The following is a 25,203-nucleotide window of genomic DNA, read 5'->3' as shown; positions in this document are numbered from 1 at the left end:
AAGTGAAAATATGTCTACTGTTTTTCTTGTTTGGCTCATAATGAGTGACATGAATACTTTAGGACTTACATTGGGACCCCTTTACTGTATTGTGACATTGCTATAACTTGTCCTCATATATGCTAATTGACATGTACTATGCATTAGAGCATTTATTTTACCTATTTATCCAGTGCACTTTGGTTTTGCTGAATCTTTTCTCATTAATCTGATTCCAAGTTGTGTTTATTTGGCTGTGTTTTATTAAGTTTGAGAGTACAAATCTGAGTATAAATGCATGATATAATATGAGTTTTAAGTCGATATAAGAGGGTATGCTCCTCTCGGTGGTTTTGCCCTCTATATCCTAGGTATATGAGAGGTATATCAGGTATATAAAGTTGCCTATACTTAGTAAACTTCAAAGAAAAGCATTGTATTTAAGTGGTATATCGATGTATATCACAATCTCTATACTTAGAAATTTTAAAGGGGATAAGGGAGTATGTCAGTGGTATATATGTGTATACCATGCTTCTACACTTAGAAAAAATGAAAGATGAAATTGTTGTTGGGCCAATAAATGGGCTTAGCCTTGTGAAACTATTTTCAGTTGATTTATGCCTACTTTTGGGCCACTGAATCGTTCAGATTTGGTCTTTTAATTATTGGGCTTAGCACAAGAGTCATAATTTATTCTTAGCTTTGTAATAATTAATTATAGTCTAATTTCTGTGCTAAGTTTAAATATTGAATGCATACTAATGTACTTTTATACCCTTTTGCATTTGAACCCAAAAATCCTTGGTGGGCTTCTACGAGGCCCACTACGTATCTAGATCGAGTCAATCAAATTCGAAATAAAAAGGAGCTTACGTTGGATTTGAAATTGCATAACACCTCCCAAAAACTCTATCTTTTACTTCTATGCATTTTAAAGTACTGTTTGCGCATTAGATTTAATATTGGAACCCTTAATTGGTTATCGCGTAACTTAGAGTCATTAAAACTAATTTCTATATAAAATTGGCATAAAACTTACATAAAATTGAATAAATTGGACTGATTTGGACTATCGGACCAAAACTACCTAAATCAAGAGACTATGGGACTGAAATTTATATTTTAAAGACTTGTGGGTTGGGACCTACTCGGACAAGACTGGGACAGTGGGACTGTTTAGACCATATTTTGGCATCTAAAACTTGTATAAAATTGGTAAAAAAGGATCAAATTGACTAAGTAGAATAAAATCGAATTATTTATAATATACGGTATATATATGAATTATATAGTATGCCAAACTATTTTGTATGAAACTATTTTCCATACTCAAATGCTTCGTTTTCAAAACCGTTTTTGGGTGGACTTATGTAGGGTTCTACTTAGGCTAAGAGCCTTCGGGTATTAGCCTAAGTGTTCTAGTCCGACACCCCAAACGCCTAATTTTGGAAAAAAATTTACCACTTTGATTCTTGAAATGCGCTATTTTTGCATAAATGACTAATATTTATTTGTGAAAATATTAAATAGAAACTATTTTTATCACAAACAATTTATATCTATATAAACATCGTCGGTAAACCGCAATTGAGCGGATCCTTAATACCGGGGTGCCTAACACCTTCCCCGGGGGATCACCAGAACCCTTACCTAGACTCGGTGTAGATTAGGTTTCTTTTAAAATAATCATAAAATAATTGTTTTAAATGAATCCTTTTCGACTCGGTTTTTCCTAATTTTCCTAAAAAATTAGGTGGTGACTCTAAAAATAAATCCATTTAGAGCACCATTACGTAGAAATATATTTTTTCCTTTTTTAGGTACGATTGACAACCGTACTTCCCTGGGACACTTTCCTTTTTAAATGAGGCAAGTGCAACTGCAAATAGGAAAAAATATGACATGCTACACCATGTTTGTTCCTCTAGGAGATAAACCATCTGCTTGTATAACTGTCTGTATTAACTTGTTGACTTCATCTTGGTCCTGTTCTTGATATTTTTCTCCTGGGAGAATGCATTAATCTGTCAGGCCTCGAACTTAGGCGTAACACGGCACTCGGTGCCTTCCTGCATGTGACCGAGCGAACCACATGGCTTGCTGAGTCAACATGAGATATGAGATGATACGGAATACCCTTTAAAACATGGATAGTCTGAATAACATGAGTCATCATAATACTAATGAAAATACTATTTAAACATGATGCGGAAATAATCTAAAAATTTATTAAGTACTGAGCCAATACTGGCTATACGACTCTGAACATCTGACATAACATAACTGAACTAGTCTGTGAAACCTCTGACACGAGTCTGAGTGCTAAACTGTTTACCGGGACAACCCCCGGCATACCTTAACTGCATAACTGACATGAATTAAATAAAGATAAAACCTCGAATGAGATGGGGCTCACCACTAGCTGATACGAGCAATAGTTCTAATGAGCATATCCGCCATCCTGTAAATCAATCCTGTATTGTGAGTGCAGGCCCCCGGGCAATAAAAAAGGGATGTCAGCACATTTGAATTGCACTGGCATGTAGAGGAATTGAATGAAATAAACATGCCGCATGAAATAATAGAACTGAAACTGAAACTATAAGCTGAACATGAACATGAGTATCATCTGACATGAATATATATAGTAAAACATTTTAAGTGAGAAAGTCTTAGTATAGCCGACATGTAACCACCACGTGAGCACGTGGCGTCTGATCTCTGCCCGATCTGTTAAGCCATCTCATACCTTGTCGGGGTACGAGACATGAACATGACATGAAAGGATTCAATAACCCGCAATGGGTAAACATGAAGGAATCGTCTCAACTGGGCGGAGCGATCCTCATCCTATGCTGGCATACATAGTCTAAGGCTGTCTGAGCCTTCTCGGTAATCTATGCAACTCCCAAAACATGAACATGGATAGAATTGGCTTAGAAGCCCATTTAGATAAACATGGTTGTAAACATGATTCATGAGTGTAATATAACATAAATATAGGTATATAGTATAACTTGTATGAAAACATGGAAGCATGTAGAATTTCATGAAAATAGACATAATAATTTATATCTTGCATTTAAGATCCATATAATTCGAGACATAGGTATTCATAGATTACGGATGGATTCTCAACAACTAAAATGGAATGTCAAGAATACAATAACTAATAAGTAATACAAACATAGTATAACATGATACTTGTAACCCAGGGTTATCATGAATTATAATAGAAACCCTATGTTTATGGAACTTCGTGTTTTCATGGATGAATGTGGCGTAGGGAAATACAGTGATGTTCTGACACGTGGATAGAAACCCTACATACCTTAATCTCTCCAAAACTTCCAACAAAGTTTGTATCTTGAAGAAGAAATCCAAAAGCTTGAATCTTGAACCTTGAGATAGGTTTTCTTAAAACCCTAGGTTGTTAACATAGGATTTCGCTTAGAATTAATGTATAATCATTAAAATTCACTTGAGAATACATGGGAGGGACTTACCTTGATGTATGAGGATGAGGAAAAGAGAGAATGGTCATTCTAGGGCTTGGGGATGTGAAGAATGAAGTGAAAAAGCCTTAAAATGAAATTTTAAAGTTGTTGTTGGACCTGTTTTAGGCCCATTTTAGGGCCCGTATAGTCTACCATAAATCAGTAACGGTGTCTGTGATTTTTGAGCAAAAATTTACGGCCCGTAAATTCTGCCGTAAGTCGGCAGATCACTATTTAGTAAAACGGACATAACTTTTTGTACAGATGTCTGTTTGACCTCCATAATATACCGTTTGTAAGGTATTTCAAAAATATGCAACTTTCATGAGGAAGTTTTCCCAAATTCCTTATATATATTTTTCTATACGCTCACGTTAAGTGAGACCTGATGCAAACTCACTTGAAAACATGCTCCGTAGAGTAGCTTCCGACTTTACTTTGCCCAAGGACTCTTGTTATTACTTGATTAAGTTTCAAACACCTATCTACACTACTCATATTGGGTTCATTATACCCCCGTCTTACGAGTCAAACTTTAGCCCGAATGCAAGAGGTGTTACAACAATTGTTTGCCACTTCTTCTTCTTCTTTTGATGATGATGATGATGATTCTATGATACCAGGATCTACCATATTTGGAGCATGTTTCTCTGCATCTTTGGAGTTCAGAACCTCTTGAGCTTCCTAGTAATTTCAAATCCTGGAGGAGTTGAAGAATCACTTTTGTTCCTCCAGTTTATCTTCTTGACTTTTTTGTTGCATGTAGTCTCCAGTATGCTGGTCATTTTGACTGAATATGGTAGTGGTTGTGGTGCCTGTCTCTTTTTCTTTGTGTAGCATCCCATTTGGAAGGATGTCACATACGAAACAAAAGCTAATTTTACACTTACAACATTTAGAAGAAATTTATGCCAAAAGATATTCACAAAAATATTTAATAGCGGAAATAGGCCCATGCGAAAAAGGGTTGAAAGTGCAACATTTTTTTTCCATTATCCCTCTGAAAAATTTCTTAGATGAAATACAATATCAGAGTATCAATTTAAAATGGTAACGCCCTCCTCAAATAGTCAACACATTTAAGAAACTTCATTTTGAAATTATATTTTCAAACCAACACCACTGCAGGTCCATAAGATACACGAAACTCAAACTTGCGATTATCACAGAAAACTAGTATCTTCCTTTGTACATAATTACAAGGCAAAATGTAAATCCAGTACATGGCATGACTTGGGTTAAAAGCACACCTAAAAACAGCAAAACAAGTCACCAATTTCAAGTTACAAGCATATGGTCTTGTGTCCAACAAGCCTCCAAAATTTCATACATAAGTGTGACATATGGATCATGTACAAGTCCCCAAAATTTTACAAGACCTAGATGCATATGCAAATGTGATCTTCACTAAGGCTCCCAAAAAGTCTACTCCAAATTGCCATCTTCAAATCTCCTCCCGAACATTACCTACGATAGAAAACAACTATCGCTAAGCATAAAGCTTAGTGGCGTATAAACTTTGGGCTTGGAGCCATTAGATTCTCCAATTCCCTTATCCGTCGTAGGTAGCTCAATAAGACAATAATAAGTCTAAGTAAACAAGTATATCAAAGTATCAAATATCAAAACCTTGAAGAGTTTCCAAATGTCGAAATCAATATTCGAAGGCTCAAGTGTCAAGAAAACTTATAATTCAATTCAAGAGAGTTTGTCAAATAACAAATTTCACACAATATGTACGTCATGCCATCACACCAAGCAAAATCAATATCAAGATGGACCGAAGCCCCAAATCAAGAAGGGTTGTCACTCAATAATCAAGAGAATCAAGAGCCATGTTGAAAGTGGCTTTCCACTCATACTCGAAAATGGACAAAAGTCCATCATCAAGACGAAATGTAAATCCAAAGACAAGATGGGCAAGATCCGAATCAAGAGGCATGTAGATATCGGTGACAAATTCACCACAATAAGGACAAAGTCCCAACAAGAATGCAAAATGATCAAGCAATTCGTACAAGTGGGCGATTTAGCGAATATTTTGCAATACTTGAGACAATAACCATACAATGATATAAGATGAGGAGAACGGAACCAACACATCAAGTTACTTCAAAATTCCAGAAAATAAAGATATTCCAAGTTCAAATTTATACACAAACCTTGGTGTTTTACCACACAACAAGTTCTACCACAACTCGAGGAGTTCAAATCGTCTACTCCATAGACCAACCAAAGTCCACTTCGTCAAACAATTCCTCTTAGCTTGTACAAGAGCATATATACCTTAAATACACAATCAAATATCTACTTAAGTTTAATGGTTTCAGCACGTCAAAACTAAACATGAAATCAGTGAAAATCACCCTAAACCATCAAAACAGAAATTCTGGACAGTACTACTGTCTTGTATTGTGGCTCAGTTTCAAAGGGGTAAACAGCAAAAATAGACTTTGTGGCCTTAATAAAAGTTGTAGATATATGTCTTGGGGTTTCAGAGAAATTTAAATCACTCCTATAGCAGTTTTGTACTAAAATATATGCTCAAAATATTAACAGTAGTACATGTAGGGTTTGCAAAACAGAAATCTGGGCAGCACCTGCCCTATACTTCATCACCCCTTTTCTAGTAAATAAAAGCAAAACTGGGTTTTGGATCCTGAACAAAAGTTGTAGGGTTGTGAAATAGCTTTCTAGAACAACTTGGATCACTTAAAACTAAATCTTATACAAGGAATTATGCTGAAAACACTAACAGTTGTCCAGTTCAAAAACGGGTTTTGTAACTTACCTCAATCGTGTGGAGTTGTTTGTGGCTCAACCAAAACAAGTCTTGATGATTGATTTAGAGGATGAATATTATGAGAGGATATAGGTTTTGGGGTTTTATTTCCTTGGAGAAAACGAAATTGGGGGTGGTGGAGAAGATAAGAGCCCAAAAAAAGATATTATATACTCCCTAGGATAAGGATGAAAGAAAAAATAAAATAAAATAAAAAAAAGGTGGCTGCCCACTTTTATACATATCTATTGTATTTCATAATAAATTTATCGAGAGGATGATAAGTGGTAAACATAACAACATCACGAAACTTCCTTGTAAATATTAACACAATCTAAAGTAAGCAATTTTCATATATCGTCAGATTCACGTAGGGAGTGCGAAGTAAATATATCCTTACTATAAAGATATGATGAATCGAAAATTCAAGTATTAGTTTAAAAAAAAAAACTTTTGGGGTGTTACACTTTGTTAGCTTCAAATGACTCATGAATTGTAGGAGCCTGCTGGTCATCAATGTTTCTGTTGTCATGTTGACCATCTTGAGATTTAAAAGCTAAATCATCTCTTCCTTCTTCCACCTACCTTATATCCTTGTTGTTGCTACTGTTAGAATTAGAGTCAAGAGGAATGATTGTATCTCTTAGATGTACTTGCTATTTTTCTTTCCCAACTTTCGTTTTTCTAAAAACTTTTCTAAGTGCATTCTTCCTCCTCCTTTTTTGCTTTCTTTTCCTCCTCTGTTTGGCTTTGTTTGCCCTGTTTATGGTGTTGTTTGATGCTTTGTCCCATTTGAGTAGTGTTTTTTTCCTCCCCGTCTTTTTTGTTGGCTGCACTTTCTTCTTAGATTGATTCTTCTTCTTACTTTTTTTGGTCTTGTTTCCGCCCCTTGATTCTTAATTTCTTCCACATCACTACTGCTCTCTTGTTCATGTTCACTGATATTACCATCATTCTTAACCTCTAAACTAGTATTGTTGGATTCCTCCTTACTTTTTCCAGCCTCCTTCTTATGCTCCTCTTGTTTCTTCTTCCTTTCCAAAACTCTGCATTCATCTATAGCATGTCCCAGCAAATTACAATGAGTGCAAAATTTGGGCATGGCCTCATATTCAAATCTTTTGATAAAATCCTTTTAGAGGATAGTACTCATCTTCGGCTCCAATCCACACCTTGTTGATTCTAGGCTTTGAGAGATCTATTTCAACTCTCACCTTAGCTATGCTTGGATGAGTTCTACCTATGCATTATCCAAAGTAATAGGTCCGAGAATTTGCCTAATATAGTACCAAGAGTGACAGTGAAAAGGAAGTTCGGGTAGTAAGACCCAAACTGGTACAATAATACTGTCTATCTCTGGTCTCCATTCCGGTGACCATTTGGTCATTCAAATTTGCATTCCTAGAATAGTCATAACTCTTTTGGGCCAAATAGAGGCATAATCCTCTTCATTGGTACAATTTATGAAAACATTATAATTATCATATATTCCGATAGTCACGGTACTTTTTAATGTACTTTTCTCAACAAAAGCTGCCCTAATCTTCTCAATTTGTGGCCTTGCCTTCAAGAATCGACCAACTATAGTTAGTATGCATTCCGCTACCATAGTTTCATAGAAATCCTTGGCTTTGAAAATGATTGTCGGCACACCATTATGAGAAGTGTACCGGGATTTGACATTAGGATCGCCAAATTTCTTTGGAATTTCAGGAGCAATGTTGATGGCATTAGCGTATGAAGGGTGTTTGTATGATTCTGTGTTGTTATTGTGATTGGAAGTTGTTGGATCAGGAGCGCTGTGTGATTTCTCCGGTGCAGGAGCAGTCAACGAATCCATGTTGGAGCCCTAATTTCTCGGTCACCGTACAAAATATAGTCGTTAAAAGCCGTTACAAATGAGAGAGAAGAGAGAATTTTTGGGAAGGTATGTCTTAACAAGATTGTTTAGTTTGAAAGAATTTGATTTGAAGATAAATTGTGTTTCGTAATCATTTTTCGCAGAATATATTTGAAATTAAGTTTAGGTCAAGATGTAGTTTAAAAAATATATATATGAAACATGATTTATACTCCACAATTTTTAAAACCTATCAAAATCACCCCTACTCGATGATCTTACCTGAAATAAACAATCAAACGTGCTTATAAACCTAAATGCATTTTCTTACCTGAAATAAACAATCAAACGTGCTTATAAACCTAAATGCATTTTCGATTTTTATCGAAGGAGAAAGTGGTTAGCTTATAATTAGTTGGGTATATAGATAAATGATATAAAGATGGAGTTTCTATCTAATTTCTGGGGCAATATTTGAAAATTTGAGAATTCCCCAAAGTAATTTCTTAGTGAAAACTGATTTGCAACACTTTCTCAAACTTGAATCCAACTTCCAGATGGATCTGAAAATTTGTAATAACTTGCTAGCCATACCACTAATTTGGGAATTTTCTTTGTAAAAAAAAAAAAAAAAAAAAAAAAAACATGTCCAAACGACTCCGTTGATTGAGCGGTAACTTCAGCAGCACACAAGGACCCAATGTTAGCTTGTGCATTTGATGTTGCTATCTTCCTTGTTCGTTCAACTTGGTTTTGCAACCACTAGCACATCTATAAAACATTAGTCAATAGATATCTCAAACGTTCCCATTAAACACCAAAGTAGGTCATTCGATGTTGAGAAAATACTTTCTAAATCTTTATGGGTGTTTGAGTTAGAAAAAAATCATATAACAATTCATACCTCCGTTTAAAAGCTTGCTTATATTGCCCGTTTCAAATCAGGATAAAGAAGAAGTATTGTTGTAAGCACTTGCTGTGCCATGAATTTTAACAAGAGAATTCAAAAAAATTCATGCGACTTAAAGCAATTTTTAAACTACCTTTGCGATCAACTAGATTGAAAACTTAGTTTATATCAAGAAAGTTCAAAAGTTTATATACGTATGTAAAAAAATGTTTTTGCTTGCACATAAAAATTTTCAAGGAAATTTAATTAAAATCCCTTTTATTGATCGACAACCAATATGAATCTATCATTCCATTCCATGATTATATAACCGGTACTATCTTGAGCTTAAGGCAATGTTATCGGTGCATGCAACCATTCATAAAGCTATCGTGGGTGAGAATTACGAGAAAATGTAAGCTTGTGAATTCTCTTTAGAATTTACTAGTCCAAGCTGAAATATTTAAACTAAAATATTTGACTTCTTTTAGGAACTTGTATTGCTAGATCAAACCTCACTTGATTTGCTCTCATCAGTAAAATGAAAAAAATCAAGTTATAGTTTTGCCCCCTAGGCACACGAATCCCCATGTTAGTCTGGCATCATCATTGCATACAGGTTTAACCTTTAAACGGAGAGCATTCTACACCTTAAAAGAAAACACTTCCCCAAGCCAAAAAAAAAAAAAAAAAGTGGGTCGAAAAGACTACTGCATTTTGGGGAATACTACAGCATTAAAATTGATGGCGTTAATTTTCCAGCCGTTTAGATTACAGAACGTCTTCTACCCAAAAAGAGGAGTAGAAATCATTGTGCATGGGGTAAAATTGCTACAAGGCCATGAACGCTTGTTACTAAGCTCTTCTGCAGCAGAAATTAGCTGAAGATTGTCATAAAAGGATGATTCTATTGATTGTGCCTCCAGCAGTACTTATTTATAGCTCATCTCAATGTCCTTGTCCATCTGAAACAAGAAAATATATCAGGACCGCATTGACGAACTAATAGCAATACAACTCCAGCTCGGAACTTACAGATTTGGCTAACTCTTTAGCCTTCTCGTCATCAAAACCAAGTGAAGCCATTATTCTATGTCCAGCTGATTCCTTTTCTGACCAAATACCAAGAACCAGATATGCTATTGTTATTTCCCCACTTTCACCTGCAAATTCATCACAAATACATGTAAACAAGAGTCTAATGATACCTGCCATATCTCCAGTTAGATGAGCCTGGGTTCACATTTTTAGCTCAATGTTGGCATCCAGTTTATCTTTTCTGTGAGCTTCACCATGCATTTCAAATGCTATGCAATCGTTCTAAAATTAAGGTGTTTCACCCTCTTCACAAAAGTTATCGATTCCAGTGTAACGCGCCACAATGGTGGATAAAAATATCAGTTCAGTGTATGTATTAGATGATGATAATGTTGCCAGGAAACAGGTGAACAAGCTTGTCACGGGCCTATGCCGCATAGCTATCGACTCGGCAACATAGACTTGACATGACTCGGATACTTGATGCAACAAATCTGATTTTTTTATTTTTTTTTTTGGAAAAAAGATTGACGTAGCTAAGAGTCAGAAAATCTGTTTTCAGGAAACTCCCAAGTGCCAGTGGCGCATGTACAGCCAGAAAATCTAAAGATGACAAGATCCATTAGATGATGTAGTTGTATTACTCTGAGATGGGGAAAGTACACATGAATACTGTGGATATCCTAATTTACACATTTCTTCCATTTTAAAATATCCAAAATTATTTACCACCTTCAAGGCTTCAACTGATACTAAATTTAAGCTAAGAAATTTTTTAATTTGATACGAAACTTCCTATCAAACTTTTAAGTTTTAACCATTACTTTTAAATTGATTTCTACTACAACTTACATAAGATGCAAGTGGAAAATGGCTAACTTTACTCAGAAAGACTCTGAATCGCTGCCACAAGCATGGGAAAGGTACAAGTGTTACTTGAGAGACTGTCCACATCATATGCAACCTAAGGAGATCATCGGACATTTTTTGTTGAAGGGCAATTTAAACTTCAAGTTCAATCAAATAGAGTCACATGAAATGAAACTACGTGAAAAGTATAATCTTCAAACTACTGTTTGAGATGGTCTTACTCCATTACTACAGTCCGTCCTCAAAATCAGGTCGAGAAGAAAATTAGTAAATGGAGCAGCTTAAAGAGAGCTGAAGGAGTTACAAGCGGGCAAAATATATATCATCATTTGACCTCAAGCTCAGCACAACAAATTTCTAAAAATTTAAGGATATGCTATGGAAAAGCGCCTTTCTGTGTATACAAGACACAGTTTCAAGAAATAAGGACAGGATATAGCCTGCATACATTGTGTCCATGCATAACACATGCTATTTGTAAGTAAATAAATACCTAAAATAACTTAAAATCATCAAAGTTTTCCTTTTGTTTTTGGATAAAGAACTTTATTAGAGCTCATGGCATAAAGTTAAAGAAAAATCATACAGGCACACCTTGGAAGTTCTTAAAGTGGATGGGTAAGACCAAAAATCACATGAAGCGAAGTTATTTTAGTAGACACTCTCTCGGAAACAAGCAGACCTAGCAACTAATAAAAGAAAATGGAAGCAAAAAATCCTTAAGGCGATACCAGCTACTTGAGATTAAAGGTTAACTGTCGGTTTTACCCTTACATCAGATCCGATGTTTGTCAGTAGAGATTTTATATCAGTGTAGGAATAACTAATAAGTATAAAATTTAGGGAATCTCTAGTCTTAGATAACCCCTAATTTGTCTTATACGACAAATTATTTAGTATTTTTTTTTTCTTTTTGATGACATGGGAACCCGCAGCCGCTACCCTTTGGGTGCGCACAGGGTAAACCCAGCTCCTGTGCAATAGCTCGCAAACCACACAGGAGAGATAACCCGCACTAGGCAAGCCCCGTGCGACGAACTCGACCCAGAAGGCAAATCTCCTGTTGTCGTAGGCAGGGGGTTTCGAACCTGAGACCTCCATATGAAAGCCTCATGCTCAAACAACTGAGCCACCCTAGCGGGTAATTATTTAGTATTAGAATGAAATAGATCTGAATAAAAATGGATGCTCTGCCTGTACAAGACCCCCCCCCCCCCCCCAACCCACCCCAAAAAGCAACCCAATACACACAGACACACCAAATACAAGAAACTACATAAACTTCTTCTATCCCTTGATTTGGTATGAAACAGTCAAAGAAAAAAACAGTGTATAATAGAAGCCACCAAAGCCATCAAATCTATCTTGTGGTACCACTTTTTAGTTTTTAACACCACTTCAGCTCAAGTGTGATCAATCAACAAGACTTGCCGGAATCTAATGGGGAGCAACCTAAGCAGTAAGAACACAATCACTACAAATCTATTACAAGGACCTTGTTTGAGATAACCAACTTTGCATCCTAATGGAATGTTAAGAAATTGTACTCGAGTCAATATTTTCATGTTGTAACCCTCTTCGGTCCAGCCTACTTTAATCGCGCACTTACACGCCTCAATTAGGTCCATAAAAAGGATTCAATTGCACCAATATCCAACCGATTAATAGGTGTCGCCAATCTAAAAGATGACAACTAGAAAACCCTGTGAAGTCTGAATAACTTTAAAGCTGCTAAGTTTCCATCACGATGACTAGAGGAGCAAGTTCCAGATGTCACAAAACGAAGATTTAAAGTATTTGCCTATTTGGAGGTAGTAAGATGGAACTTCACAGATCTGATATCCACCTCTCCAGAAAGCAGTTGTCATTTGTACATTCAATGCCACTGACGTTACTTCCTAAGGCGAGTTGTCCCATGTTAGACTCAAGCCTCATTGCTTGCTCAATGTGGAGCACAAGCAGAAGTAAAGTGTTACACCCCGTATCTTCGAAGAACACTTATCAAATTTGAAACATAAGTACGTTGAGTTAGGGTTAAGTAAAACCACTTTGGAATATAAGGAGCAAGCATTATTAAGCATATTTAATAAGTGAAGGATGTATATAAGGTATACCAGAAGGTTTTATAAGGAAATGAGTGGAAAAAATGGAGTAGTACGACTTTGGAGAAAGGATGGGTAATGTTTTGTGTGAAAATTTTGGTCCAACTTTAGGGACGAATATCTCTTAGCATATGAAGTGTTTTAAGGTGAAACAAAAGCCTAAAATGAAGTTCGTCGAGTCTAGTTTCCAACGCAACAAACCGCTCGTCGATAGGACATCGGAGTAGATAATGGACGTTACAAGTTCAGCTAACAGAGCAGAAACGCGTGCTACATTACTGCTACAGTAACCGATCCTACAATGCTGCTACAGTAAAATGCTACAGTAAACCCGGCCCGAATTTGACCCTTATATAAAGGGTAATAACCCCCTTTTTCCATCAGATTTTGCTAGAAATTTCCAGAAATTGAAGAGAGAGAGAAGGGGAAACAAAAAGTGAGCAATTTTCAAGTAGCAGAGTAGTAGTTTAGGTCCGGGTAACGCATGGTTGTGATTCTAGTATTGTTTTGGGGTGGATTTTAGCGTGGATATTGAGGATATTGCTGTCTTAACAAGAAAAAAGGTATGAATCTTTCTCTTTTGGTATTATTTAAGGCTTATTTACGGAGATAAAGTCGCTAAATAATTGTATAATGGTTATATAGAAAAAGTTACCAGTTTCAAAAAAAAAAATTGTATAATGGGTTGATTAGTTATGAAAGTTGGAAAACAGCGTGTGGGCTGTTCTATGGAATACTTTGGTGTTGGAAATGATGTTATGGATGTTGGTGTTGTTATTGTTGTTGTTGGTTGTTGAATTGAGAATTCGGACTAGGCATATAAACAGGGAAAATGCTGCCCGATTTTTGGCAGAATATAGAATAGTTTGATTTGAAACTTGGAACAAGTGTGCGATAAAGAGACTAATGTTAGTGTAAATCCTCTTAAATGTAGACTTGCGAGCTCGGACGAATAAGCGTAGCTAATAAGAGGTCGAACAGGTATGTTAAGGCTTGTCCCTTTCTTTCAAAGGCATGATTCCTATGGTACGATTTCATAAATGTTTTCATAACTTCTTTGTTTCCAAAAGCTAGATGTTTATGACTCCAAAGCACGATTCCCTTCCTGATAACCCGTAAATGTTTTCCAAAATGTCCGTATTTTTCCAAAACAAAGGTTTATGATTTTGTAAGCTTTTATTACTACAACGACGGACATGTTTTTGTAATGACAACGATGATCTCAAAGATGAGAATATGTCTATGATGATTGTGATGAGAATGGTTTCATGTTTGAAAGTCTCAAGTTGTGGATTTAATATGAATATGAGAATATTGAGCTATTTCTTGATCCTCAATTTTATTCCTTGATAATGACTCTATTTTCTGAAGACTTCAAAGTCTATGAATTGACGCCTTATGAGATTTATGAACTTATTCTATATTTTCCCTTGATGTTATTTTTCATTGATAGCCTCACCTTAAAATAATTGTTCCTTCAAGGTGAGATAGAGCGATGATTATTCCATAATATAATCGGAGGTTACCGACCTTACGTCACTCTGATAGAGTTATAACTTTCTTTGGGCTCTCCTGCATGCTGCTTATATGATATATGGATATGACACATGAATATGATATATGTATATGTATATGGGGAATATGGGAAAAAGGGCGAGGCGCTATAGGAACATGGCCACCTGATGAGCTGGTATCATATGACATGTTATCATCCCGGACGCGGGACATATGTGGTTAAATGGATCGGGCCGACACCTCGGCAAAATGATATGTTCTATTTTATGTATACATGAACAAGAAATATTTTTCAAAGAAAGTTAAGCATGCATGGCATCCGCCCTAAGAGGCACTCATATGTACAGGTTACTCTTTTATCTTACGATATGCTCTATATTTCCATTCTGTTATTATTCATACTTTACATCTCTTACTATGTTATTATTCATACCTTACATACTCGGTACATTAATCGTACTGACGTCCCTTCTTGTGGACGTTGCGTTCATGCCCGCAGGATCAGGTAGACAGTCGGACGATCCATCGCAATAGGACCTCCCCTCAGCAGTAGTCAGTACGCTCCATTGATCCGGAGCTACAACCCTTTTGGTATGCTATTCGGTTACGTACATATATGGGTACGGCAGGGCCTTGTCCTGTCATTTCTACAGTTTATACTCCATAGAGGTCTGTAGACAGTGATATGTAGCCGTGATGTTGTGCAGCCTCGTCGGCGTTCATTTTGTTGTACAGTATATATGTGTGGCGGCCAAATCGGCTCATGCTGTTATTCTCAGTGTTTATGTTTATATGTATGCGTTGGCCGTGAGTTCCCGGTACGGTGTCTCGTATGTTGATTGTTCGAGAGACAGTATAGCTCAGTTACAGATTGTATATGGGCCCAGGATAGTTAGTGAGAAGTAAATGCAAGCACGGGAGTGCTTGGCCAGTAGTGGTCGGGCACTTGTTACAGCCCATCGGTTTGGGTCGTGACATAAAGTCTTCCCAACAGCAATCAATCAGCTTTGTTCTAGCCATATTGTGGATAGTACTGGTGAGTTATCCTATAAATGTCGCACTCATGCCTCATTGCTAGCTCAATGTGGCTTGCAGGAAGAAGTGAGAGTCTTCCTTGCAGCAATCAATCAGTTTTATTCTAGCCATATCGTGCATAGTACTTCTTCACTGACGGACAATTTGGTAGTGGGTTATGACATGATTTCATTTTTTTACAGAAAAGAAGAGGCAGCAAGGACCTAAATATATCTTATACAAGCTTATAGGTGTTGGATTTCTTATTTGATGGATTAGAAACTTTGAAGTTTTGATATTTCCACCTAATTCTCTTAGTTGAGTTTGAGCTATCTCAGAATGGACATTAACGAAATAATAAAGGGGCTCTAACATACGTTTCAGTAATTTTACAGGTTTGAGACATTCCACTTGGGATAATACATAAAATCCTCCCTTAAACTTTGAGGGAATTTCCAGTTAAATGCTCAAACTTCGCAAGGAATCTCTATCACCCCCACCCACTAACATTTTAGAAGTGGAATTTTGACCACCTTGATTGCTGATATAGCAATCGACAAATAAATTCTTTTTCCTCCTTTTTCTCTTTCCTCTCTTGGAATTTTTGTTTGGGTTGAAAACCTTTCTTCCCCTTTGAAAAGATCCGACAATCCTTGTGGGAAGAGAGCTATTGCCGGAAACTGCATTATTCTTTCTTATCTGAATTTGATGTGTCAGTTTTTGGAATACAACACACATGGAACATGGTTGAAGCAAGATGGCAAAAAGGTTAAAGAGAAGCTTAGTTTTTTTTTTTTTTTTTTTTTTGATCAAGTAAGAAAATTCATTGAAATACATCCAGAGGATGCCAAAGTTACATCAGCTGAGCTAAAAAGGTAGCTCCTAGGCGATGAACCTGTGGTTACTAGTAGTAATTCAAGGAACTAACAAAATTCATAAATTTATCTAGACTATTTCCATGATCAACTTTACACCAACAAAAAACTCATTAGGCATCTAGCCTTACATTTGTATAGAGGGGAAGTGATACCGTCAAAGCATCTAAGGTTTCTTTCTTCCCAGAGCTCCAATATGCTCTAGTACCATTTTCCATATCGGTTTTGTAGCCTTACCTGCTTTGCAGAGACCCCGGCTAAAATATGCTTCTTTAATGGTATGGGGTATTACGCAGCTCACCCCCAAAAGGTTAAAAAACATACTCCAAATGTCTCTGGCAGCTTGACAGTGGAGGAACAAACGGTTGATGCTATCTGATTCTTGTATACAGCACCCATTAACATAGCTTCTCATTTTCTTCTTCTTCTTTACTCCAAACCATTTCCTCACACCCACGCCGTGAATGGTATTAAACGGGCATGTTACCACGTAACACAACATACACCTTATCTTTAGCCTTCATCTTGCCATGCTCCATCTTTTGCATGACTGAGAAATTCGTCTAGGGCCAATCATAGAACCAACCGGGGCCTTCGAAACTCGAGGATAATGGGCCCACTCCTCTACCCTACTTTACTTACATACCATCTTGCCATGCTCAATTATTGAAGTTCTCCTTAAGATATTTTGTTTGGATTAACTGAGAATTCTAAGATATTTTATTGCACATGCACAACGATAAAGAAGAAGAAGAGGAGATATTGATGGATGTTGTATAGAGTGCAGTTAAATGAAACAAAGAAGAGAGTATGTAAGGAACTATAACAAAAGTAACCGTTATATGGTAGTGGCGTAGGGCGTACATTGGTATTTGGTTTACGGTACACTGCAAGTAAAATAAAGGAATATTGGAGTTACAACCATTTTGGTTTAAGGTATAGTGCAAATAAAAGAAAATCATTTTCCATTGGAGTTGCAACCATTTTGGTTTGCCCTTCCACCACCTCCTCAGCAAAAAAAAAAAAAAAATCATGTTTTGGAAAGAAAAAAAAATAAAAGTTACTCCCTCTGTCCATTTTATATGATGCACTTTGACTGGGCACAAAGTTTAATAAGGAAAGAAAAATAGTTGAAACTTAGATATTTGTGTGGCTATAATCATCTTATCTTATTAAGATAAAATGAGAACATTATAGTTAAATTGTTTCCAAATATAGAAAGGTACCATTCTTTTTGGGACAAACTAAAAAGGAAAGTCCGTCACATAAATTACACAAAGGGAGTAATGGAGAATATGTGGCAGCACACATGCAAGGTCCCTCGTAATTCCACTTTGAAGATGTTTAGGGGGGTAATAGGTCCCTCGAAAAGTTTGAGCGCATAACTGGGAATCCGTTTATAGTTTAGAGGGGATCTTATGTATTATCCCTTTTTTAAGAGGATTTTATGTATTATACCTTTAAAAAAATTAATATCCCTGCTCTAATTCTTGTCATTAAGACCTTATGCATACCAGTCTATGTACTGTGGAAAATGGTATACTATCTAGAACTGATTACTGTTAAAACCCTTCAAGTAAGTCTGCTATATCTTAAGCTTTTTATGTGCATAGTGTACTCATAGCAGAGTTTGTTCTGGACTAATCCATAAATGATATATAAGTCTTCTAATAGAAAGCAAGGATATTACCTGATTTCAATTTCTCATCGACAGCCCAGTCAAGAGCCCTTTGAGCTGGTTCAGTAAGGGGAGGATGCTCTGGACTGAAAAAATACATGTCGGATTTTCCAAGCAACTTCACAGTTTCATCCCGCACCCTGAGAAGGGTTACACCATTTGCTCTCAAAAACTTGGCAGCCAAACTGGTTCCTAGCAAAACAAATCTCTCTTCATTCATACTCAAAAAACCATCTTCCTAACCTAATAGAAAAAATACAATTCATACACACATGCCACACTAGGAGTCACAATATAGTTTCTACGGCAGCATACAGTGAGTTTGACGCTAACCTTCGACCAAGATGCCCATCAAGAGAGCTTCAGTGCCAGTATTTGGGTACTTGAGCTTCCTTGCTTCTAATTCAGCCATTGTAAATGCCTTTATTGCTCTTGCCGACCATCTAAATATTCAAAAGCTTATTTCACATTATAAATCAAATGGATAAAGACGATTCATAAACCATACCCCAACTGATCTTGTTGAAATTTGCTTTCAGTTACTGCAATAATTTTTTAGCATAACATACTAGATTTGTTGAGATATTTTAGATTTTTGAATTTCAAGTTGGCTATTTAAAGCCCTCAATACTTAATAAAATTATTGAGAGACAAATTTTCAACCATTTTTAATCTTCCTTTTGATCATTTTAAAAGACCAAAAATCTGGGATTGAGGCACACTTGATTGATCAATTTCTGTAATATTATGAAGCAGAAAAAACACTGTTTATTCCGTAATACCGGAATATATAAATTGAAGAGACTAATGAAAGTCACTGAGCAAACATACTTGGGCTGTTTCTCAGAAGGAGCTCTCTCTGGTTTCCTGCAAAGCAAAAACCAAAAATCACAAACAAAATTTTGTTAATTTACTCCCTCTGCTTCAATTTATTTGTCTGGTTTTGACTTGACAGCCATAAGACTTTTGAATCTTGTAGTCATAACTATACCTAGAATATACTAAAATGCCCTTTAATTTTTTAGTCCTGCACATGTCGCGTGGAAAAAAAGGAAACAGATATTCTTTTTAAACGGACTAAAAAGGAAAGCAAGACGAACAAATTGAAACTGGGGGAGTAATTTACAAGTAAATGAAAGCCCAACACGGAGCAATATTAAAGCTTACGCAGTCGGAAGGCTGAAGGCAACAGTTGCCACTGTCGAACGACGACGTGTGAGACTAAAAAGGTTCAAATTCTGTGGCCCAATCAAAAGCTTTACACCAGCAAAAGAAGTAGAATACTTATGGGTTAAAGTATTAATTTCACTTTGTCTGTTGCTAGAATTCGAAGTTAAAGACTGGATTGAAAGTAATGAAAAACAGTGAGTCGCCATTTGGTACAAGCAAAACCCTAAAATTGAGGTCAAAAGTACAGAAATTATTTGATTCCTTCTTCTTGAGTACAGAATTTTGCACTTTGAACAGTGTAGGAAGCGTACAAGGTTCAAGTGAGGTGGATAGAACTTGGAAAGATAGCACTCTTGAAGAGGACGAGGGAACAATGATACTTGGGCCGAGCTCACACGGGTCGTTTTGGATTAAAACCAAAATCAAACCAATCTAATCGATTTAAAAATTATTAAAACCAAATCAAATCAAATATAGTAATACATATCTATCGGTTTGGTTGTAGTCGATTTGGGTCAGTTTTTCGGTTTGAATAAAATTAACAGTATTTCTCTCTTTCATGTTTTTTTCCTACAATTAGGAGAGAATTTCTATCAGTGTCCAACTTATAATCTATTATTACCTTTTTATTGTGATAGCTATAGTTTCATGCATTATGGAGAAAATGTCTTAGGATTTATGATTTAAATTAAGTGAATAAAGTTTATAAGAAATACAAAAAATAAATCTAAGTAAATCTCATACAGTTACAGCTGTTTCTTTGAATAAATGAGTTTGAATTTATGGATTTCAGCTTTAAAATCGGCTTAAGGTATAAAGTTCATTAGCCTATTAGAGATAAAATAAACTTTTGCTTAAAAATTATATAAATTATTTAAAAGTATTATAAAAATTAATATATTGTGTATATATATAATTATAAAAATTATGTATAAAATTTGTCGGTTCGGTTCGCATTTTTCTTCAGTTTGCTTTTAGTAAAATCAAAACCAAATCAAATATTATCGGTTTTTAAAAATTTAAAATCAAACCAAACCTAACCCAAGTAAATATCGGTTTATTCTATCGGTTTGATTTTGATTTTCGATTTGGATCGGTTTTTAACCAAATCATGAGCACCCCTACTCACACTGATAACTTTTTTTTTGCGCGGACTGTCCTTCATTTGGTGTGGTCTTTAATTTTTTACCTTCATTTGGGGTGGTCTTTAAATTTTGCCCTTCGCCTAGTACTCCAAAGTTGTGGGTTTGAATCCTAGCTCAGTAAAAAAAATTCGCAAGGCAAAAGTTGCAAAATTCTACCTTAAGGCCGAATTATGCCCATGTAAATTCTGCCTCAAATTCTGCCTGGAGGACAAAAGTTAAAGACCACTGTTTTAAGGGCCAAAAATTAAAGACCACCCCAGCGAAGGACAATCCTGCAAATTGCCACATTGATAACCCAATCATAACATGGGATGTGGGCCTAATGTAGCTACCCGGTGATTTTCTCTTACAAAAATAATTTGGAGGTGGGTGGTCTTTGAATCTTGAACTTTTGACCTCACTTGGAAAAAAATTCATATTTGATAAGAACCAGACTTTTGACTTTTGAAAGTTTGTCCATAGAGCAAGCAGGGTCAAAAGTTAAAATAACTATTTTTTAAGGTCATTAAGTGTAATTTTCTACATATTGTGAGATAGGTTTCATAAACAGAGAAAGTGCACAAAATAACCACATTTAGGACCCATATTTAATGAACGGAAAGGGACAAATATACTCCTGAACTATCAAAAAAGGGTTAAATATACCCCTCGTTATATTTTAGGTCAAAATATACACTTTCTGTTATACTTTGGGTTCAAATATACCCCTCTAGTATACTTTGGGTCCAAATATACTCCCTTTTCTGTTAAAATTGTCCATGGTGGACATTAGATATGACGTGGCAGTGACAACTCGGTGAGATGAACACCACATGACATGCCACCTCACCACCCCAACCCATTCACCCCTCTCTTCCCCTTCTTCTTCCACTACTACCATCTCTTCCCCTCCACAACCTTTGCCACCATTGGGACCACCACACCACCATCTTCGGATTGGAATTTCTGACCTTTCAGATTCCTGATGGTGCCAATTAAGTGCGTGAAACTTGACGATAAAGATAAAGAAGCAACCGTGTCTTTTAAGCAATTGATTAGAAGAATGAAAATCACACACTAAGAACCTAGATACCAATGTTTAGTTGCAACAGCGATATCATAATAGAGGGCAATTGCAAATGAATAATTGTTTTCTTCATATAGCAGCAAAATGTCAGTTGGACAGGAAAATTATACCTATTTACTGGCTAAAGAGCTTCAAAGCTAGATACACGCCTTAGATTAGATGCAAAAGAAGAGAAAATACTTCATAAAATCACCCCATATAATACTATTGCTTGAGACCAATCAATTTCAGCAATTGTGTTGTGTCAGTGTTCAAATCAACCAATATACTTCTAAAGTGAACACGACCCTAGAACATTGAGATCAAAGGAAGGGAACCAAAAATCTCAGTTCTTTTAACGCGAAACGCATAATCAAGAGAACCTCTAGTTATGTGGTGTGGTGGTGCTAATGGTGGCAAAGGTTGTGGAGGAGAGGAGATGATAGTGGTGGAAGAAGAAGGGGAAGAGAGGGGTAAATGGTTGGGGTAGTGAGGTGGCATGCCATGTGGTGTTCATCTCACCGAGTTGTCAGTGTCACGTCATATCTCATGTCCACCATGGACAATTTTAACGGAGTAGGGGTATATTTAGACCCAAAGTATAATAGAGGGGTATATTTGAACCCAATGTATAACGGGAATGGTATATTTGGATCCAAAGTATAATGAGGGGTATATTTAACCCTTTTTTGATAGTTCAAGGGTATATTTGACCCTTTTCCGTTTAATGAATGATGAAGTTTTTAAAGTAAGGTTGTAAAAAGAGAAGAAAGAAAATGAAACGTAAATATGTAAAAAATACAACAACAACATACTCAGTGAAATTCACATAGTGTAGTTTGGGAGGATAGAGCGTACGTAAACCTTACCTCTTCTACCTTGGGAAGGTAGAAAAGAAAAAAAAAAAAAGTAAATAAAAAACGAAATTAAAGTAATAGATATAAAAATAAATTTAAACAAAAGTAATTAAAATAATTGAAATATAAAAATAACTTTAGAAGAAAAGAAATTAAAATTTTTAAAAAAAAGTTAAAAAGTTTTCATATAATCACACGGTGTAATTATACCCAATTTTCAACTACCCTTGAGAATTGAAGAGTATAATTACACTCTCTCAATTACACTCAATTCCCCTCTAACTTGTGAACTACTTAGTCAAACAAACATACCTAAGTAATTATATCCAATTACGTTCAATTCCAATTCCCTTGTGTCTTGCCAACCAGGCTCTTAAATGTAGCTCTCATATTGACAACTGTCAAAGACAATATGGTAAAAAAATGCTATGCAGAGGAGTTGGCCAAACTTAAACCTGTTAGCCGGTTTGAACCGGACCAGACCGGTAACCGGTTAACAAACCGGCCGGTTTCCGATTTAAAAACCGGAACCGGCCACCGGTTAAAAAACCGAAACCGGACCGGTCCGGTTCAAAAGTGTCCAAAACCTCTTTTTTTGTTTGTTTTTTGTATAGTATATATATATATATATATATATATATATATATATATATATATATATATATATATATATATATATTATAGTATTTATTAGTATATTGTAGGTATATTTACATATGTTATATAAGTTTATAAGTAAAGTTTATATATTTACTGACTAACAACAATACAACATATACTTATATATATATATATATGTGTGTGTTTAAGTTATATGTATACTATATATACTTATATATTATAACTTAAGTTATTTATAGCTTAATTTTTTTCTAAGTTTATAAATTCGTATTTTATAAATTAAGTATATTTTAGTTATTTTTCAAGTATATAACTTTCTAGTTTTTAATTTAAGTAGATGTATATTATAAGTATATTCTTAGTATATTTTAGGTATATTCCTAACTTAATATAAGTAAAAATATGAACATAAGTAAATAGAAGAAAGCTCAAAGTGGATTATTTCCACCAACATCAATACCTAAATTAGGTGTTTCTTCCACAAATGTTTCCTCATTAAACCCACCCCTAACAATACCAATACTACCGGCACCACGTCTAAATCTCTTCGCCATTATTAAATAGAATTAATTTAAACCACACTCAAATAAATCACAAGAAAATAAATTGCAACAAATTAAATTACTAGAATTAAATTGCGTAAATTAAATTGCGAAAAATAAAGATAGAGTTGGAACGAAGGTACCAAATTGCCGGACTAATTTCCAACAAACTGAAGGCGGCTAGAATTGCAAATCCACAAAAGCTACTTCGGATTGTTGCAAAATCACCAACTCCACCAACAATATTATAATTGCAAAATTAATAATTGAAACTATAATAAGATTTTATAATATTTAATTGAGAGAAATTTAAAGTGGCTAATTGTTGCAAAGTAACTATAATTGAGAGATTGAGAGAAAGAGAAAAGTGAATTGGTGTGGATTAAAATAGTAATGGAGAGAGGTTTATATAGGGGTGGGGATGGGTTAAAGTGTTAAAAAAAAAGTTTGGGGGGGGGGGGGGGGGGTTGGGGGGGCCAAAATGTGGGTTTGGGACCATTTGGCAATGGCCATTTTTGCAAATGGACCGTTGGCCAACGGTCCAACAAAGCACCCCAACGACAATGTTTAAAAAAAAAAAAAAAAAAATTCGACCGGTTTAACCGGTCCGGTTTCGGTTTTACCTGTTTAATCGGTTCTGGTTCCAAAAAAATAGAAACCGGACCGGTATTTAATAAACGGTTAACCGGAACCGGTTCAACCAGTTCCGGTTTTACCGGTCCGGTTACCGATTTGAACCGATTAACCCGAACCGGTTGACGCGTTTAGGCCAAAGCGCAAGAAATACTTCTCTATCTCATATTACTTGTCAACATTACTACAATATTTGTCTCAAAATATTTGTCTATTTATAAAATCAAGATAAAAGTAATTAAAGTTTTTCTATTTTGACCTTAATATTAATTGTTTTTTAATGTAATCAATATTGATTAAAGTATAATTTATTAGAGAGAAATAAGGATAATATTATAAAAAGTACACTTTATTTATGATTTTTTAAAAAACGCATAAAGAAAAAAATGAATAAGTAATATGACTCCTTGATTTTCAGTGCAGAAGTAAAAGTTATAGCGTTACTGCTACTCAGCTACTTAGTACAGTGTTTGAGATACATAGTACAATTCCTACTTTTTTTTTTTTTTTTTTTGCTTTTTCACACAGAGATCATGCCTCGATTGTAGGGAGTAGGGACAACCTTCCCCACACACTCCTATTCCCCCTTCGATTGGAATCTTCTATTGTGCATTAGCTCTTATTGATAGCTTTGCAAAAAAAAAAAAACAAATGTTTAATGTTTTGTGTATTTTAGAGATAAGGCACTATTACCCCCGAATTATATCCGAAGTTGTTACAACACATCTTATCTTTTTTTGGGTTCTATTACCCTCTAAACTTATTTAAAACAGAATATTTACCCTCATAAACGCTGATGTTCACTCTTATATGGGAGTGTAACATACACTCTCTTTGCCACATGTATATTTTTTTTTAAATTATTCAGCTAACGTGTCAATTTTTTAAAAAAAATAAAAAACTGAATTTTCTTTAAAAAAAAATAATTTTTAAAACCCGTTTTTAAGAATTTTTTTTTTGAAATTTTGATTTTTTTAAAACCCATTAAAAAAAAACTAAAAATATGGATTAAACAAAATTAAAAAACTGGATTTTCTTTAAAAAAATGATTTTTAAAACCCATTTTTAAAAAAAAAAAAAACTGAAAACATTAATTTTTTAAAAATAT

The 25,203-nt window shown here is 35.3% G+C and overlaps 1 protein-coding gene across 1 annotated transcript; it reads right to left on the bottom strand.

Annotated features, from left to right (window-relative positions):
• Positions 1–9,566: 9,566 nt before the first annotated feature.
• Positions 9,567–19,638, bottom strand: LOC132631767 (ATP-dependent Clp protease ATP-binding subunit CLPT1, chloroplastic-like). The gene is made up of 6 exons (XM_060347467.1): positions 19,250–19,638; positions 18,914–18,949; positions 18,416–18,525; positions 18,095–18,274; positions 10,026–10,153; positions 9,567–9,955 (listed from the first exon to the last, which is right to left on the bottom strand). The coding sequence occupies exons 1-6, from the start codon at positions 19,456–19,458 to the stop codon at positions 9,923–9,925; spliced, it is 696 nt and encodes a 231-aa protein (XP_060203450.1). The 5' UTR covers positions 19,459–19,638; the 3' UTR covers positions 9,567–9,922.
• Between the last annotated feature and the right edge of the window lie 5,565 nt (positions 19,639–25,203).

This window comes from Lycium barbarum, chromosome 3 (assembly GCF_019175385.1).
Source record: "Lycium barbarum isolate Lr01 chromosome 3, ASM1917538v2, whole genome shotgun sequence".
NCBI lineage: Eukaryota > Viridiplantae > Streptophyta > Magnoliopsida > Solanales > Solanaceae > Lycium > Lycium barbarum.
This window is presented reverse-complemented; position numbering and strand designations above follow the sequence as displayed.

Bases quoted from the DNA above. Each gene is read 5' to 3' on its own strand.
- LOC132631767 (XM_060347467.1), bottom strand. From the start codon at position 19,458: ATGGCGACTCACTGTTTTTCATTACTTTCAATCCAGTCTTTAACTTCG. The intron at 18,275-18,415 runs GTTAGCGTCAAA...TTGTTTTGCTAG, and splicing joins GATGGGCATCTTGGTCGAAG to GAACCAGTTTGGCTGCCAAG. The intron at 9,956-10,025 runs GTAAGTTCCGAG...TTCTTGTTTCAG, and splicing joins CTAAAGAGTTAGCCAAATCT to ATGGACAAGGACATTGAGAT.